The sequence below is a fragment of the Lepisosteus platostomus genome, chromosome 22 (genome assembly GCF_059453375.1).
Source record: "Lepisosteus platostomus isolate fLepPlt1 chromosome 22, fLepPlt1.hap1, whole genome shotgun sequence".
Lineage (NCBI taxonomy): Eukaryota > Metazoa > Chordata > Actinopteri > Semionotiformes > Lepisosteidae > Lepisosteus > Lepisosteus platostomus.
Genome location: NC_142632.1, coordinates 10,858,705 through 10,871,483, shown reverse-complemented (window position 1 = coordinate 10,871,483; position 12,779 = coordinate 10,858,705). Strand labels below are relative to the sequence as shown.

Sequence of the window (12,779 nt, the reverse complement as noted above, 5' to 3'; positions counted from 1 at the left end):
CTTTTCCTGATTCGGAAAACAGCAGGAGCTTCGCAGCAGTCTCCAGAAGGAGGAGAACATCCCGCGTCCTGTTGCTTCTCCTGAAGATCGGCCCTGGAGAGTCCGGGCATCTGGGAGGTGTCGGGATTTGCGTGTCCTGGGTGGATTTTTGTGGAGTGAAGTCTTTGAGAAGCAGCAGGTTAGAGCTCTGGACACTAACCGGAGTTCAAGCCCTGGTGGGGATGTGAGTGATCTGATTGACTGATGGTCCTGAGTCCTGATGTATGTGCAGCCAGTGCCAGCATTGCTGGGGTTCCCATTTGGAGTACAGCTGGGTACAGTGTATACAAGCCCCCCCGCAGGTGGGACAGTAGACTTAATTTATTGGACCTGACAGAAGCCGCATTGGACCAAGAGGTTCCTGAAATACTTGAGCCTTCACCTCACTGAGAAATGGGGAAAAAATGTTGTTCTCTTTTAACAAACCCATTGGCAACTGTCGCAGTTCCAGCCAAAACCCCTTTCATTTTCGTAGGACTGGGCAGTAAGAGTGGGGAACAAGCTACCCGACCATGTTGTTGAAACCGATACCCTGACTTCTTGCAGAAGACAGCCGGATGACATCCTGGGATCAGTTTACTAAACTGCCACCTGGGTTAGATCTGGGTCTCGTGGCCTGTCTTTTGGAACCGTTCTTGTGTTCTGCCAGTGGCATCTGGTGTAAGACTGCACATGCATTGGCTTGCTTTCCATTTCCTTACATAGAAACAGCTGTGCTAACCCCTGTAGGAACCCCAGCAGCTGTGGCTGCAGCCCCAGTTTCTTCTTACTTTATAAGGTAATGCACTGCACGCTTTTAACCACGGCAGTTCCTGTGTGTTAGCCACCCCAAAACCTCACCTGCACATTTAGCCTTTTTGTTCTGTGCTGAGCCAGTTTCTTAATGCAGGTACTCTTTCATCACAGGATGCACACAGAGCAGCTGGCAAACTGCTGAAGTGTAAGTCTCTGAGTGACGAGAAGCCAGTTTGGCACGTTAGCACTACTGAGTTCAGTTCAATTCAGGCTGCGTTTCGTTTGTCCTAAAATCAGTGACCAGCTCCTTTGTTTTAAAACGCTTACCTTCAGAGAGAACTTGTTACACCATTTAGTCAAGTCATTTAGAATGGGTCCATGGTAGTTTTCTGGGTCCCTTAAAAAGATGACCTGGGCTGTGACATCAGCAAACTTAATGAGATGTCTATTTGTGTGTTTGCTTTCACAATAGTGTACAAAATGTACAGTAAGGGGGACAAAACGGAGCCCTGTGGTGATCAGTAGAAGTATAGAGAATGTCAGATAACCAGTTCTTCAATCTGACCTGTTGAGTTCTCTTTCTTAAAACATTTAGAACCCATCTTATTGAGTTACTGTTTAGCTTGAAGTTCTCTGGGAGTTTCTGTGCAAGCAACAATGGTTGTGTTGTATTAAAGGCAGAGGAAAGGTCAACAAAAGATATCCTTACAGGTGACCTTTAGTTTAATATGTACTGTTTGCGTTCCTTTTTTGTGGAGCTTTTTAAATGATTAGGCTAAACAACACTACAACTTTAATTCACTAATCAAAACATTTTGTTTGTTTGGCTTATACACGCACAGCAAGGAACAGGGAGGCCTGTGTTCACTTTCTGAAAGCTGGTTTTGAACTTCAGTTTAACCTTTGTAACAGTGCAGCTGCAAGACCGGGCCTGTCCGGTAGATGGCGATCTCATACACTGAAGCAAGTTGAAGCAGAGAGCTCTGCTTTTCCATTTTTTATATTTGAATTTGCCGCTCTATGTTTAAACAGTGCAGGAGGCAGCTTGTACAGAGGTTTTGCTATGCGAATTCTTTGTCAGGCATAGGTGTGTCTGGATGGGACAGGAACTTTGCTTCATAATCTGTCAAGTCTTGTCATTATGGAATGTCTCCATTTGGCTCTTTCAGGGTCTTGCACGGGGCAACGCTACATAATTTCTGTCTTTTTCATGGCTAAGAGCCATAACCTTGAGCTGATTTTACACTGCAGTCGTCCGTTTCTACCCCTAAGGACTCAAAACGAGGTTAGATTTGAAAAGGCCAGGCTAATTGTGCTGTTACATTGTAAAAAGCCTGACCTTTTTTAGGCATTTAAAATGTCAAAGGTTAAGACCCAGTAACTGACTGAGAATCCATTTTCCTAACATCAGCGATCTGAGCAAATGTGCCGAGAGAAGGTGTTCAGCCACGCTTGCCTGTGCAGTTGTATCACATTTATTGTTATATTAACAATCCATCATGGTCCACGTTGCACTGTCCTGTCCACAGTACCCCAGCATTACACCTTGACCGAGTCGGGCTGCTGTGATTTAGGAGTGTTTCAGTTTCATGTACGGTAGCATGTACACAGTGCCCATTGTAAGGCCTGCCCAGGCTCCTGTGGGGATTCAAGACCATCAGAACTGAAAAGCCAGGCTAGCAGTAAAATCGTTTCTGGCTGGTTTCCTTCTTGGGGCTGAGACTGGGGTGTACAGTACATATACAGCACTCTTCACAAAGACGTTTGGTCTGGTGGAAGACTCTGGCAGCTCCAGGTAAGTGACCTTCTGTGTTTGCTGATGAGAAGTGAGTGAGTTCATTTTCGGCAAAATTGTTAGGATCCAGAGTACAGTCACACCTCCCAGCCTGGAATTTTCCTGGGAAATAAGTTGGCTGTACCTTCCAGGGTTCTTTGGTGGGTGAATACTTTGGGAATTCTTAATTAAAATGTATATAAAAAACATTCTTCGACTCATTTTGGTCTGAAATACGTCATATTAAATTAGAAATAGGTTAAAGGAGTAAAATGCAGAATTCCAAACCCGTGCAGATCGTAAGAGTTTTTCATTATGAATTCAAACTAAAAACAAATATAATTAATCTAAAAAGTAAAAGGAATAATACGTAAATGGCAATAATTATGCCAATTGTTTTACCTAGTTTGTACTACAAAAATAATACAGAGACCAATTTTAATATAGTTCCTGAACAAGAATATAGATTGCTAGGATATACTGTATATGGATGAGGGAAAAGAGTCTTCATTCACCAGAAAAATGACGATATTTGGTCAAGATTCTATTGTTATATAAACTGAGATTGATGCGAACGCAATACAAAGATTTAAAATATTTTTTTTAATTCAGGTAAAACAACTGCAATACGGGGCCGCGTTTACTTCAATCGAACAGTTGCTTTGAGAACAGGGCCAAAATAAACTTTTGTAATCCTGGGGAAGAGTTCATTCATTGACCCAGGTATGAAATTGGACTGGGGGGGTGTGAAGCTCGTAGACCTTGGCTCAGACAGCAGGTGCCACTGTGACTAATCGAGCAAGAATTTTACGCGGCTCCGCTTGGCGAGGCGTGGGGCGCATAGCTCTTCGGGACCGGTTGGGCTGCAGTGCTGAGCTGGTTGTCTTCACAGAGGGGGTCATCGCAGATTGAGAAACTGGTAAAACGAGCCAAACGCGGACGAGGAAGAAATCTGCCCTTCTTAAGCAGGTGCGCAACGTCCGTACTGCGTTATGGCGTTACCGGGGGAGCTTCTGCCTGCCACAGAGCTGGTCCTCACTGCGCAGAGAGCGATGTCGGCTTTTGTTATAGCGGCGGGACTGGTCGGCATTTACTTTTTCTTGCAGCAAACTCTCTTCAAGAGGGCTAGATGCAAAAGCCCTGTCAGGCTGTTGGGAAAGACTGTGATTATAACAGGTGAGAGCATACGCGTGGAGCCCGAAACTGATTTCCAGTAATTGTCTATTTTAAAGGCTCTGTTAAAAGTCTGAATCGCTTACCAAAGGCGAAACACTCCGGACTTCATCGTTCAGGCGATATTACACTGAAAGGCCTGCTTAGCGTCTTTATTCGTGCGAATTTGTCCTGTTTATCCTCACATTACGGGACGTTGCCAGTGTAGTGATTAAAATGGTTGTGTCAAATTTAATAAAACGCGACTAGTTATTTCAAGAAAGTCTCTAAAGAATGAACCAGTTGCTTCATGTGAAGAAACATCCTTGTACTATTGCTCTATACAGCCCCATGGACGACCATCCTGTAGCCGGCGTCTCGTCAGTCTTGTCCGGCGGCGTGTTTCTTATGAACGCAAAGTCTCTCAGTATCTCACGATGGCGTAACTGTTAGCTTGAGTAATAAACTTGGGACGACTTGAGTCGGTGCGTTTTCTAACCCTTGAGATCAGTCGAGGGGGTCTGGTGTCTTTTGAACGTCACGTAGGAACTTGCAGTTACGGGAATAATACTGATTATTTTTAAAAACCGGTCCTGTTTTTTTATTAATCACAAGTTACACCAGTGAGCTCTAGCGTCATACAGGTATTACAATAAGCGAGTACGTTTCTTTTGAAAAGGTTAAGCAATCCGTGCCGAAAGAAAAAGGCCATATTTTTGGGGTTGTTTGCATACTGTGCGATTTAAGAGTTGTCGGAGGCCCCTGATAACGTTTCTTCACTGCACGGATTTGTCCAGAAGCGAGCGGTTTGAAACCCAGAAGCGGTGCATCGTGTAAAGAGGGAAGGATAGGGGTCAGAGGTTTTGTTGAGAAGTAAGTTTAGCGGGCGAGAAGCACAACAGCGGAGTTGACCTCTGACCCCTAATGACCTGGGTTGCACGTCTCCTCCAGGTGGCAACACGGGGATTGGGAAGGCCACAGCTCTGGAGCTGGCTAGGAGAGGGGCCAGGGTCGTCCTGGCCTGCCGCAACAGACAGAAGGCAGAGGCGGCCATCTGCGACATCAGGAGGGTAAGAGACGCCATTCTGAGGGCTTCAGTCGGCACAGGCGTGTGCAGCCTTGCAGACAGGAAGTGCTCGTTCGGCCCATCTCGCCCGATGACCACACAGGGCCTGCTGGATCTGTGACAGTCTCCCTGGGCCTCGCTGCCTGCACACACGCTTGTCTTTCAGGAAACCGGCAACAGTGAGGTGGTGTTCATGGAGCTGGACCTGGCCAGTCTGCAGTCTGTGCGCTCCTTCGGCGAGACCTTCCTGAAGACGGAGCCCAGGCTGGATCTGCTCATCAATAACGCAGGTGGGGCCCGGGGAGGAGGAGGCGGAGGAGGAGGTGGCTCGGCCTCGCTGAGCAGCACGCTGGGATCTTTGCAGAGAAAGAGGATATCGCACTGCACTGCAGCAGAGGGGCAGCAGCTCCAGTCCAGTTCCACTGGGTTTCCTGACTCATGTTCTTATTCTTTCTGAGCTTCTAATTACTTAAATGGTTTATGTGTTTACACCCATTTACCCGGTTAATGTGCAGGTGTGTGGCTCTGTTGGATCTTAGCTGAGGGCTGCGATTCTGTAGTATAGTTTACAGCGGTGGTATGCAAATCCAGTTCCGGAAGATAGCAGTGTGTGAAGGTTTTCACTCCACCACTACACTTAATAACTAAAGTGAGTTTCTTAGCTGGACCAATTTAGCTCTTGTTCAAAGGTCTTCAGGTGTTGATGACCCGTTACCTGCAAACTGCTTCGAGAGGAGCGTCCAGAAAAATGCTATATAAGGATATTAATGTACAAAGAGAACAGCAGCCTCGGCTGGCCAGGTGAACACCATTGCAGGGGCTGTGTACATCTTGCACTTTCCCTCTCGTTAACTGCGCTGCTGAAGATAAGTGAAGTCAGTGAGGTTTGCTGGCTTGTGTCATCCTTTGCTCTCTTCCTGTCCAAGGGCTGGTGGCTGATGGGCGCACCACGGATGGCTTTGGGGTGGAGTTTGGGGTCAACCATCTGGGGCACTTCCTGCTGACCTGCCTGCTGCTGGACAGGCTCAAGGAAGGAGGCTCTGGCCGGGTGATCACGGTGTCCTCCATTGCCCATATCTGGGGCAAAATCAACTTTGAGAACATGATGAGCAACAAAGACCTGGGCACGGGCAAATATAGCTGGCAGTTCTTCCAGGCCTACTGCAACAGCAAACTCTGCAACGTCCTGTTCATCCATGAACTTGCCAAGAGGCTCAAAGGCACTAATGTCACCTGCTACTGTGTTCATCCAGGTCAGTGTGGATCTACTAATTATAATGCATTGGGTTTCCCCTGTGATGCATTAAATATCCGTTCCAGTAAAATGAAGTAAACGTTCTGCTCTAATCAAATTCTGCTTCTACAGAGCACGTCTGACATAAATGTATAAACAAATTTGGAAAGTCTCCTTTATAGTCATGGATCCTTGCGCATGCTTGTTGCCCCCAGGGATAGTGAGAACTGAGCTGTCCCGGCATGTCAGTCTGTGGCAGAAGGTGTTCATCGAACCCGTGGCCAGGCTGCTCTTCCTGGACGCGGAGGCCGGCGCCCAGACCACCCTGCACTGCGCCCTGCAGGAGGGCATCGAGCCCCTCAGCGGGCGCTACTTCTCCTTCTGCTCCGTGCAGGAGGTGGGGGCCAAGGCCCGGGACGACGCGGTGGCCAGGAAGCTGTGGGAGGTCAGCGAGAGGCTGACCGGCCTGGCCTGACTGCACACAGGGGACAATAGATGAGCCGGCACCATCAAACTCCAGTTTCCTGAGAAGAGGGCTGACGACATATTTATGCGTGTCTGTCGGAGGACAACGTTTGAATCATTCTTTTGTTTTGAAACACTTTTCTGTGACTGATCGAGGCTGTTAAAGAAATGCATTTATTTTTTGGAACCGCACAAATGTTGACAGCTGGAAATGTATTATCACAGGGGGAAGAGTGAGCTGCCAGTGCAGCAATAATATCTCAGATCTGGGGAGCGATTGCTTGGTGATAAATGTTTTACAAGTTTTTTTACAAATCCGCCAGCATGCAGTGGACTTACAGTGCGGATCACACCTTGTGTTTTGGCCCTGGTTCTGCTTCAGCGATGTCCGAGGCTGGGATTCGCGGGCAGGCGAGTCTGTAAGATGTCTGCCGGTCTCACTACCGCTGCGTCCCACTGTCTGTAATCTGTCCGTCTGTTTGTTTTTTTTCCGTTTCAATCCAAGCCGGGGTTACTGGCGCGGATCCTGGCACCCACCTCTCACTGTGGCACAAGTGCTGCCAACGATGAACTGCCGTGCTCCGCCATTCCTTCACGAACACGCTGCTGGCGCCTGATCGGGTTTATTGATCGGGATGACGGCGCCGTAGCGGAGCCCGCGCTGTAGCTGGAGGCATGGGTGGGCCGAGCCCCTCTGTGATGGGCGCCCGCAGTGCGGTTGAATCCCCTGAGAGCCGTCCTCTTTGTGACGGATGCGGGGGACCCGGAGTTTGCCAGGGAGCTTGCTTCCCACGCCTTCTCCACCGAAAATTCACATCCGCAAAGGAAGTGGGAAATCGCATGCGGTGTGTTTGAGATCAGTTTGATTGACACGGGTTCTTCCGAGCTTCTGTTTTGTTGAATCAGGTCTGGTTGCTGTGTGTTCATGTGAATCCATTATTGCAGAGTCACAGCAGTGAATGTGCAGCACTATCTTTACCCTGTTTTTAGCAGTCCAGGCACCGGGGACATTAATGATTGTATTTGCCACAGACGATACCTTGATTAAATGAGGCACCTGGGACTGCATCCTCCCCCTGAGGAGAACCACTATCAAGCCCTGCACTCTGATTTTTTTTTTATGTGCTGTTGGTATCTGAGCTGCATAGTTGTGTGTTGATGTTTCTCCCTTTGCTGTGAAGTGACCTCCCCTTGCTACTGCCACAGTGTGGGGTGTGTTAGAATTGTGTGGCTTCCATGTCTGCTTGCTGGCTCAATAAATATTTTCTCCTCTTTTGAAAAATTTGGTTAATAAGACTCATCAAAAGTCTCTTCCACGGTTAAAGCTATGATATTGATCATCACGCCCTGCACCATGGTTCATTGTGGTCTTTGCTATTCTGGGATATACCAGCAATACACTGGCTTATTCATTCATCATGCAGCATAGCAATTTAATTCATTAAATGGTGTATCTGAAGCAGTGGTAGATCTTCGACTTGAAAGCATCGATCCGACTGCACGGAACCTTTTGAGGACGGGAACCAATTTGATTTGCCTTGTAAGACTTCTTGACGGGTTTAACTGCCTGAATTCAAATCGATTCCATTGCAGACTTGTGTATGCAGTTGTGTGTGAGACGGGATCAAAATCTTGCGATTACCAATCAAGTGCTTGAAAGAGAGTAGCCTTGAAGTGTGAAATGGGGACATCTACTGGAGAAAAGCAGTGTTACACGCAAATAAAGAGGAAAACAGGAAGTGAATCCGACACTCGCAGGGAGGTGGTTGTAAAACTGGGAGGACAGTGTTTCTGAAATAACCCAAACAGCACAGTTAAACTCTGCAGCGCGGAGTCGGGTGATTGAAGAGCTGAAGGAGAAATGGCCGCTTTTTTAACTGCGATTGCCCTGGTGGTTTTTGTTTACTTGCTCATTTATTACGGCGTGTTTAAAGGTCAGGTGTGCAAAAGCACCGCGGTGCTGAAGGGAAAAACCGCGATTGTAACAGGTGAGCCAAGCTGTTATTAATTATAATGCCAGACGCGTGAATGAGTATTCCTATGACCAGCTCTCCTAGTGAAAGCCCTGATGCCACTCTCTGTGGTTTTCCCTTAACTTCAGCCGTGCTTTCCTGTTCTCTGCAGCGTGTTGTTGTTTCTAAAGCTAGATCGCGTGTTTCACCTCCAAAAAATTCTTAGTTCATTAATTAAAACTTTTTTCTCAGTTTTTTTTTGGATACAGGATTTTCATATTAAGATTACAAGATGTATTGCGAATATTTTACTCCCTGAAGTCCATGGTCTGTTCGGTCAGGGGCGATTTCGTACTCCTGGAAGATGATATTGTACCTGTGCAGTTGAAATGGTAGCTGTAGTGTTGAGTGTTTCTGCTGACATGAGTCATGTCTAGTGACCCATTTACGCGCCCTCCTTTTCTGAGGACCGCACAACCTTAAAAATGTTTGCACAAAAACGCAACACAACCCGCACATTCGAACATAACCTTTCCAGGCTGGGATCTAGCAAACTTTTGCAGCGCTGTCCGTTTCCACTGCACGCATTAACAAGGGAGGTAAGTCTTGCAACGGTGTCGATGTATGAACTCTGACCTTTGACCCCCCCACCTCTGATTTCTGACACCTAATGTCCTCGGTGTGTTTCTCCTCCAGGTGGCAACACAGGGATTGGGAAGGCCACAGCTCTGGAGCTGGCCAGGAGAGGGGCCAGGGTCGTCCTGGCCTGCCGCAGTAAGCAGAGGGCAGAGGCAGCCGTCTATGACATCAGGAGGGTAAGAGACCTGGTCTTTTCCTCTTTGTGTTGTCGGGCAGTCTCACACAGCAGTGAAGGGGAGTGAAGAACTGCACTAGCTGGGAATTTGTCACAGGAATTCGGTGTGCAGTAGTTCTGTCTGGGTTGGCAGTGCGCGTTACAGAATTAAGAGTGACCCGTCCCGTTGTCAAAGCCCCTGACCGGAGGGCCTGCTGGATCTGTGACAGTCTCTCTGGGCCTCACTGCCTGCACACACGCTTGTCTTTCAGGAAACCGGCAACAGTGAGGTGGTGTTCATGGAGCTGGACCTGGCCAGTCTGCAGTCTGTGCGCTCCTTCGCCGAGACCTTCCTGAAGACGGAGCCCAGGCTGGATCTGCTCATCAATAACGCAGGTGGGGCCCGGGGAGGAGGAGACCCGCAGGACTGGGCTCGGCCTCACAGACACAGCTGGGCTCCTGGAGGGGTAGAGCCACACTTTGTATTGCAGTGCTGCCCTTCAGAACACACCGCTCAAAATAGGTTTCCACCACAGACCCGTGAGCCAGGGACATGAGGCACAGCTGTCTGTTCGGTCGAAACGCTTCCAGTCCGCTGCCCTTCCTCCAGACAGGCAGCGGACAGTGTGCTGGGACAGAGCTCTGCCGACACTCCTCTGTGCTGGCAGTGCGCGAGTTCAGCAACAGAGCAGAAGCACGCAGGGCCCACCCATAACATGGAAATCTAGACTGCTTTTGCATGCTTTGGATGTTTCTCCCTGTGCTCGAACATCATGGTGCAATGAGACCGTATGACGTTGCTTGAAAATTAGAGGGTAATTTAAGATACAACCACACATCCCTGTTCCGACTACACAGATACTGAAATTAGCTTCTGGGAGATGGGGTATAGAATAAGTAGTCAAGCTACCACACATAAATCAGCAGTATGTAAGGATATGTGTCTGTGTATTTAACAGTCTTCCCATGGCTTTCTGACTGCCTCAGGTATGATGGGTCCAGGCAGGACTGCGGATGGTTTCGGCATGGCCTTTGGGGTCAATCACCTGGGTCACTTCCTGTTGACCTCTCTCCTGCTGGAGCGACTGAAGGAGGGGGGTCCGAGCCGCGTGGTCAACGTCGCGGCGCTGCTCCACCGCCTGGGCGATATCGACTTCGGCACCCTGAGCACCCACAAAGACCTGGTGCCCCACCAGTCCGCCTGGCAGAACTTCAGGGCCTACTGCCACAGCAAGCTGTGCAACCTGCTCTTCACCCGTGAGCTGGCCAACAGGCTGGAGGGCACCAGCGTCAGCTGCTACAGTCTCCACCCAGGTCAGTGCAGTCCCACCACGCCCACTGCTCCAAATCTGCTTTCAGTGTACTCATCTCAGCTCTGCCGCGCTGACGCCATCCGCCAACAGTTGAAAATGCAATGTGCAATGTCTTGTGCTTAAGTCACAGGGGTCTATGTAACGCATTTCACTATGTAACACAGTTTTGACGACAAATACTGCTTGTTAACTGCGCCTGCAGATCACGTTGGAACGTTTCTGCAGTGAAATGTCGGCTGCACAACCCATACTTTTTCTCATACATCTCATTACATTAGTCATCGCGGGACTAGTGAGCAGGAAGGGCCGCCTCGCATCTCGGTTCACATGAATCCTCTCACTCGCCCGTGGTGAGACCAGCGGTTTCCAACGACATGGCGACTGTACAGTACGTTCACAAAGTTCACGACTTTGTGCTGAATTCAGAATTCGTAAAATTGTGCGATACCGTCAGCGAATTTTATTTTGTAGCCGAGATTTAATAGCTGATCTGAGAATCTGAGGCTGCAGCTCCCCTTTTAACGTGTGTTTTTAAATTAAGGATAGCAAGGAGTCTCGGCTGCCTGACTTCTGGTAATCGGCAGCGAACAAAAAGACGTTTCAGCTTGTTCGTTGTTGCACGAGAGATAGAAGCGTAAAACGAAGTCATCTCGTTTTCATTGCCTTGGGAGGCGCTTTTGTGATGCGGTCTGCAGTCGTGGTTGTGACATAGAGGGCTGACCCTGCTGTCCTGTGCTTGCCGGCTGCAGGAGTGGTGGACACAGAGCTGGCCCGCGGGGTGGTGCCTCTTCTGCTGCCCGTGGCCAGGCTGTTCTTCCTGGACGCGGAGGCCGGCGCCCAGACCACCCTGCACTGCGCCCTGCAGGAGGGCATCGAGCCCCTCAGCGGGCGCTACTTCTCCTGCTGCTCCGTGCAGGAGGTGGGGGCCAAGGCCCGGGACGACGCGGTGGCCAGGAAGCTGTGGGAGGTCAGCGAGAGGCTGACCGGCCTGGCCTGACTGCACACAGGATCTCCACCGCAGACGAGGGAGAGGAGAGGGCGTCGGGATTTGGCCAGAGCTCGGTTTAGGGTTAGGGAAACTGCAATGCTTCGAGAAACTACTCTTCCATGTGTGTTCAAATGCTTAAATTGAGAGAGTGTGTGAGTAGACTTCTTGTCAAACATGACTTGAATATATCTCTGGGGTTTACATACATTTCATGATGAGAACAGGCTTTTTGGACCTTGAGTTTCCTAAATGCTGAGGACCAGATTAAACGAGAAAAGTTACCGCTATGCACACTATAAAGCATGGCTGTAGTGATGCAATTACTGCACTGATTGACAACAGGCTTGGCCGATTCTCTCACAGCCTGGAGCTGAATTCTGGACGATCTCAGCGCCCACAGCCCCCGAAATGTGGATGGTGGATGTAAATGAATGAAACGTTTTTCCTTCCTCGTATGGACGGCCTTTCCTTTGCATGGTGCTCTTCTGAAATTGGTGTGGGGGCCTCGAACAGGCTAGGTTTCAAGAGTGCAGAGAGGCACTGGGACAAGTGTGGGAGGTTTTTCCGGTTGTGCTGGATGGGCCTGTAACACAGGGCTGTTCAAGGGATGGGCGGCACTTTAATAAGAATGTAGCAAGTTTAGATTTTACTCGAGATTTGATTATATTTTTATTTTGCTAACTGGTTAGGAATTACCTGTTGGCATACATCATAGTTTTTATGGTGCCTCTAACTTGATCCAACATGGGTGGTGGCAAATTCACTCATACTGTTGCCTTCTGGCTGAGCATTTTAATCACATTTCTAAACCTCTGTGTCCGTGACCACAAGGACATTTGTTTTTCAGGTCTTAGAAGGTGCGCTGTCCTTAGAAGGGGAGACTTTGGTTTTTGTTTTTTGAGCCGCACGCTACTTCTGCTTGCTGTGCTTAATTCTTCTGTCTCCGCACGCGTCTGGTTATTTCTGCCTCGGTGTCTTGTCTGCTAAGTCCGCTTCTTCCAGGTCGGACAAGCTAAAAAACCCTGGAATTTCTGCCCGTGTTTCTCCGTGTAAGGAGGGTTAAGACTTTTTTTTTTAGAAATTTAAAAATCGGTTGTATTGCCCACATTGTCTGCCCAGCGGCTGTGGCTGAAACTGAATAAAAAGTTGATTTTCTCTTAGATTATTTCTTCGTGTTGATTTTCACTGAGTATGGGCACTGTTGCACGTTTATTGTAACGAGTGGAACAAAATTAAGTCGAGGGGCACTCTTTCAGTGGTAAGGGACA

At 48.7% G+C, this 12,779-nt stretch overlaps 2 protein-coding genes across 2 annotated transcripts; both read left to right on the top strand.

The window, feature by feature from the left end:
• Nucleotides 1–3,523: 3,523 nt before the first annotated feature.
• On the top strand, nt 3,524–7,747 carry LOC148643455 (dehydrogenase/reductase SDR family member 13-like). The gene is made up of 5 exons (XM_088616332.1): nt 3,524–3,724; nt 4,652–4,770; nt 4,933–5,056; nt 5,693–6,019; nt 6,216–7,747. Exons 1-5 carry the CDS (start codon nt 3,541–3,543, stop codon nt 6,473–6,475), a joined length of 1,014 nt encoding a protein of 337 aa, XP_088472458.1. The 5' UTR covers nt 3,524–3,540; the 3' UTR covers nt 6,476–7,747.
• Nucleotides 7,748–7,890: 143 nt separating this feature from the next.
• Nucleotides 7,891–12,671, top strand: LOC148643454 (dehydrogenase/reductase SDR family member 13-like). The gene is made up of 5 exons (XM_088616333.1): nt 7,891–8,453; nt 9,114–9,232; nt 9,483–9,606; nt 10,198–10,524; nt 11,273–12,671. Exons 1-5 carry the CDS (start codon nt 8,327–8,329, stop codon nt 11,518–11,520), a joined length of 945 nt encoding a protein of 314 aa, XP_088472459.1. The 5' UTR covers nt 7,891–8,326; the 3' UTR covers nt 11,521–12,671.
• Nucleotides 12,672–12,779: the final 108 nt, after the last annotated feature.

Bases quoted from the DNA above. Each gene is read 5' to 3' on its own strand.
- LOC148643455 (XM_088616332.1), top strand. From the start codon at position 3,541: ATGGCGTTACCGGGGGAGCTTCTGCCTGCCACAGAGCTGGTCCTCACT. The intron at 3,725-4,651 runs GTGAGAGCATAC...CGTCTCCTCCAG, and splicing joins AAAGACTGTGATTATAACAG to GTGGCAACACGGGGATTGGG. The intron at 5,057-5,692 runs GTGGGGCCCGGG...TTCCTGTCCAAG, and splicing joins TCTGCTCATCAATAACGCAG to GGCTGGTGGCTGATGGGCGC.
- LOC148643454 (XM_088616333.1), top strand. From the start codon at position 8,327: ATGGCCGCTTTTTTAACTGCGATTGCCCTGGTGGTTTTTGTTTACTTG. The intron at 8,454-9,113 runs GTGAGCCAAGCT...TTTCTCCTCCAG, and splicing joins AAAAACCGCGATTGTAACAG to GTGGCAACACAGGGATTGGG. The intron at 10,525-11,272 runs GTCAGTGCAGTC...TGCCGGCTGCAG, and splicing joins CTGCTACAGTCTCCACCCAG to GAGTGGTGGACACAGAGCTG.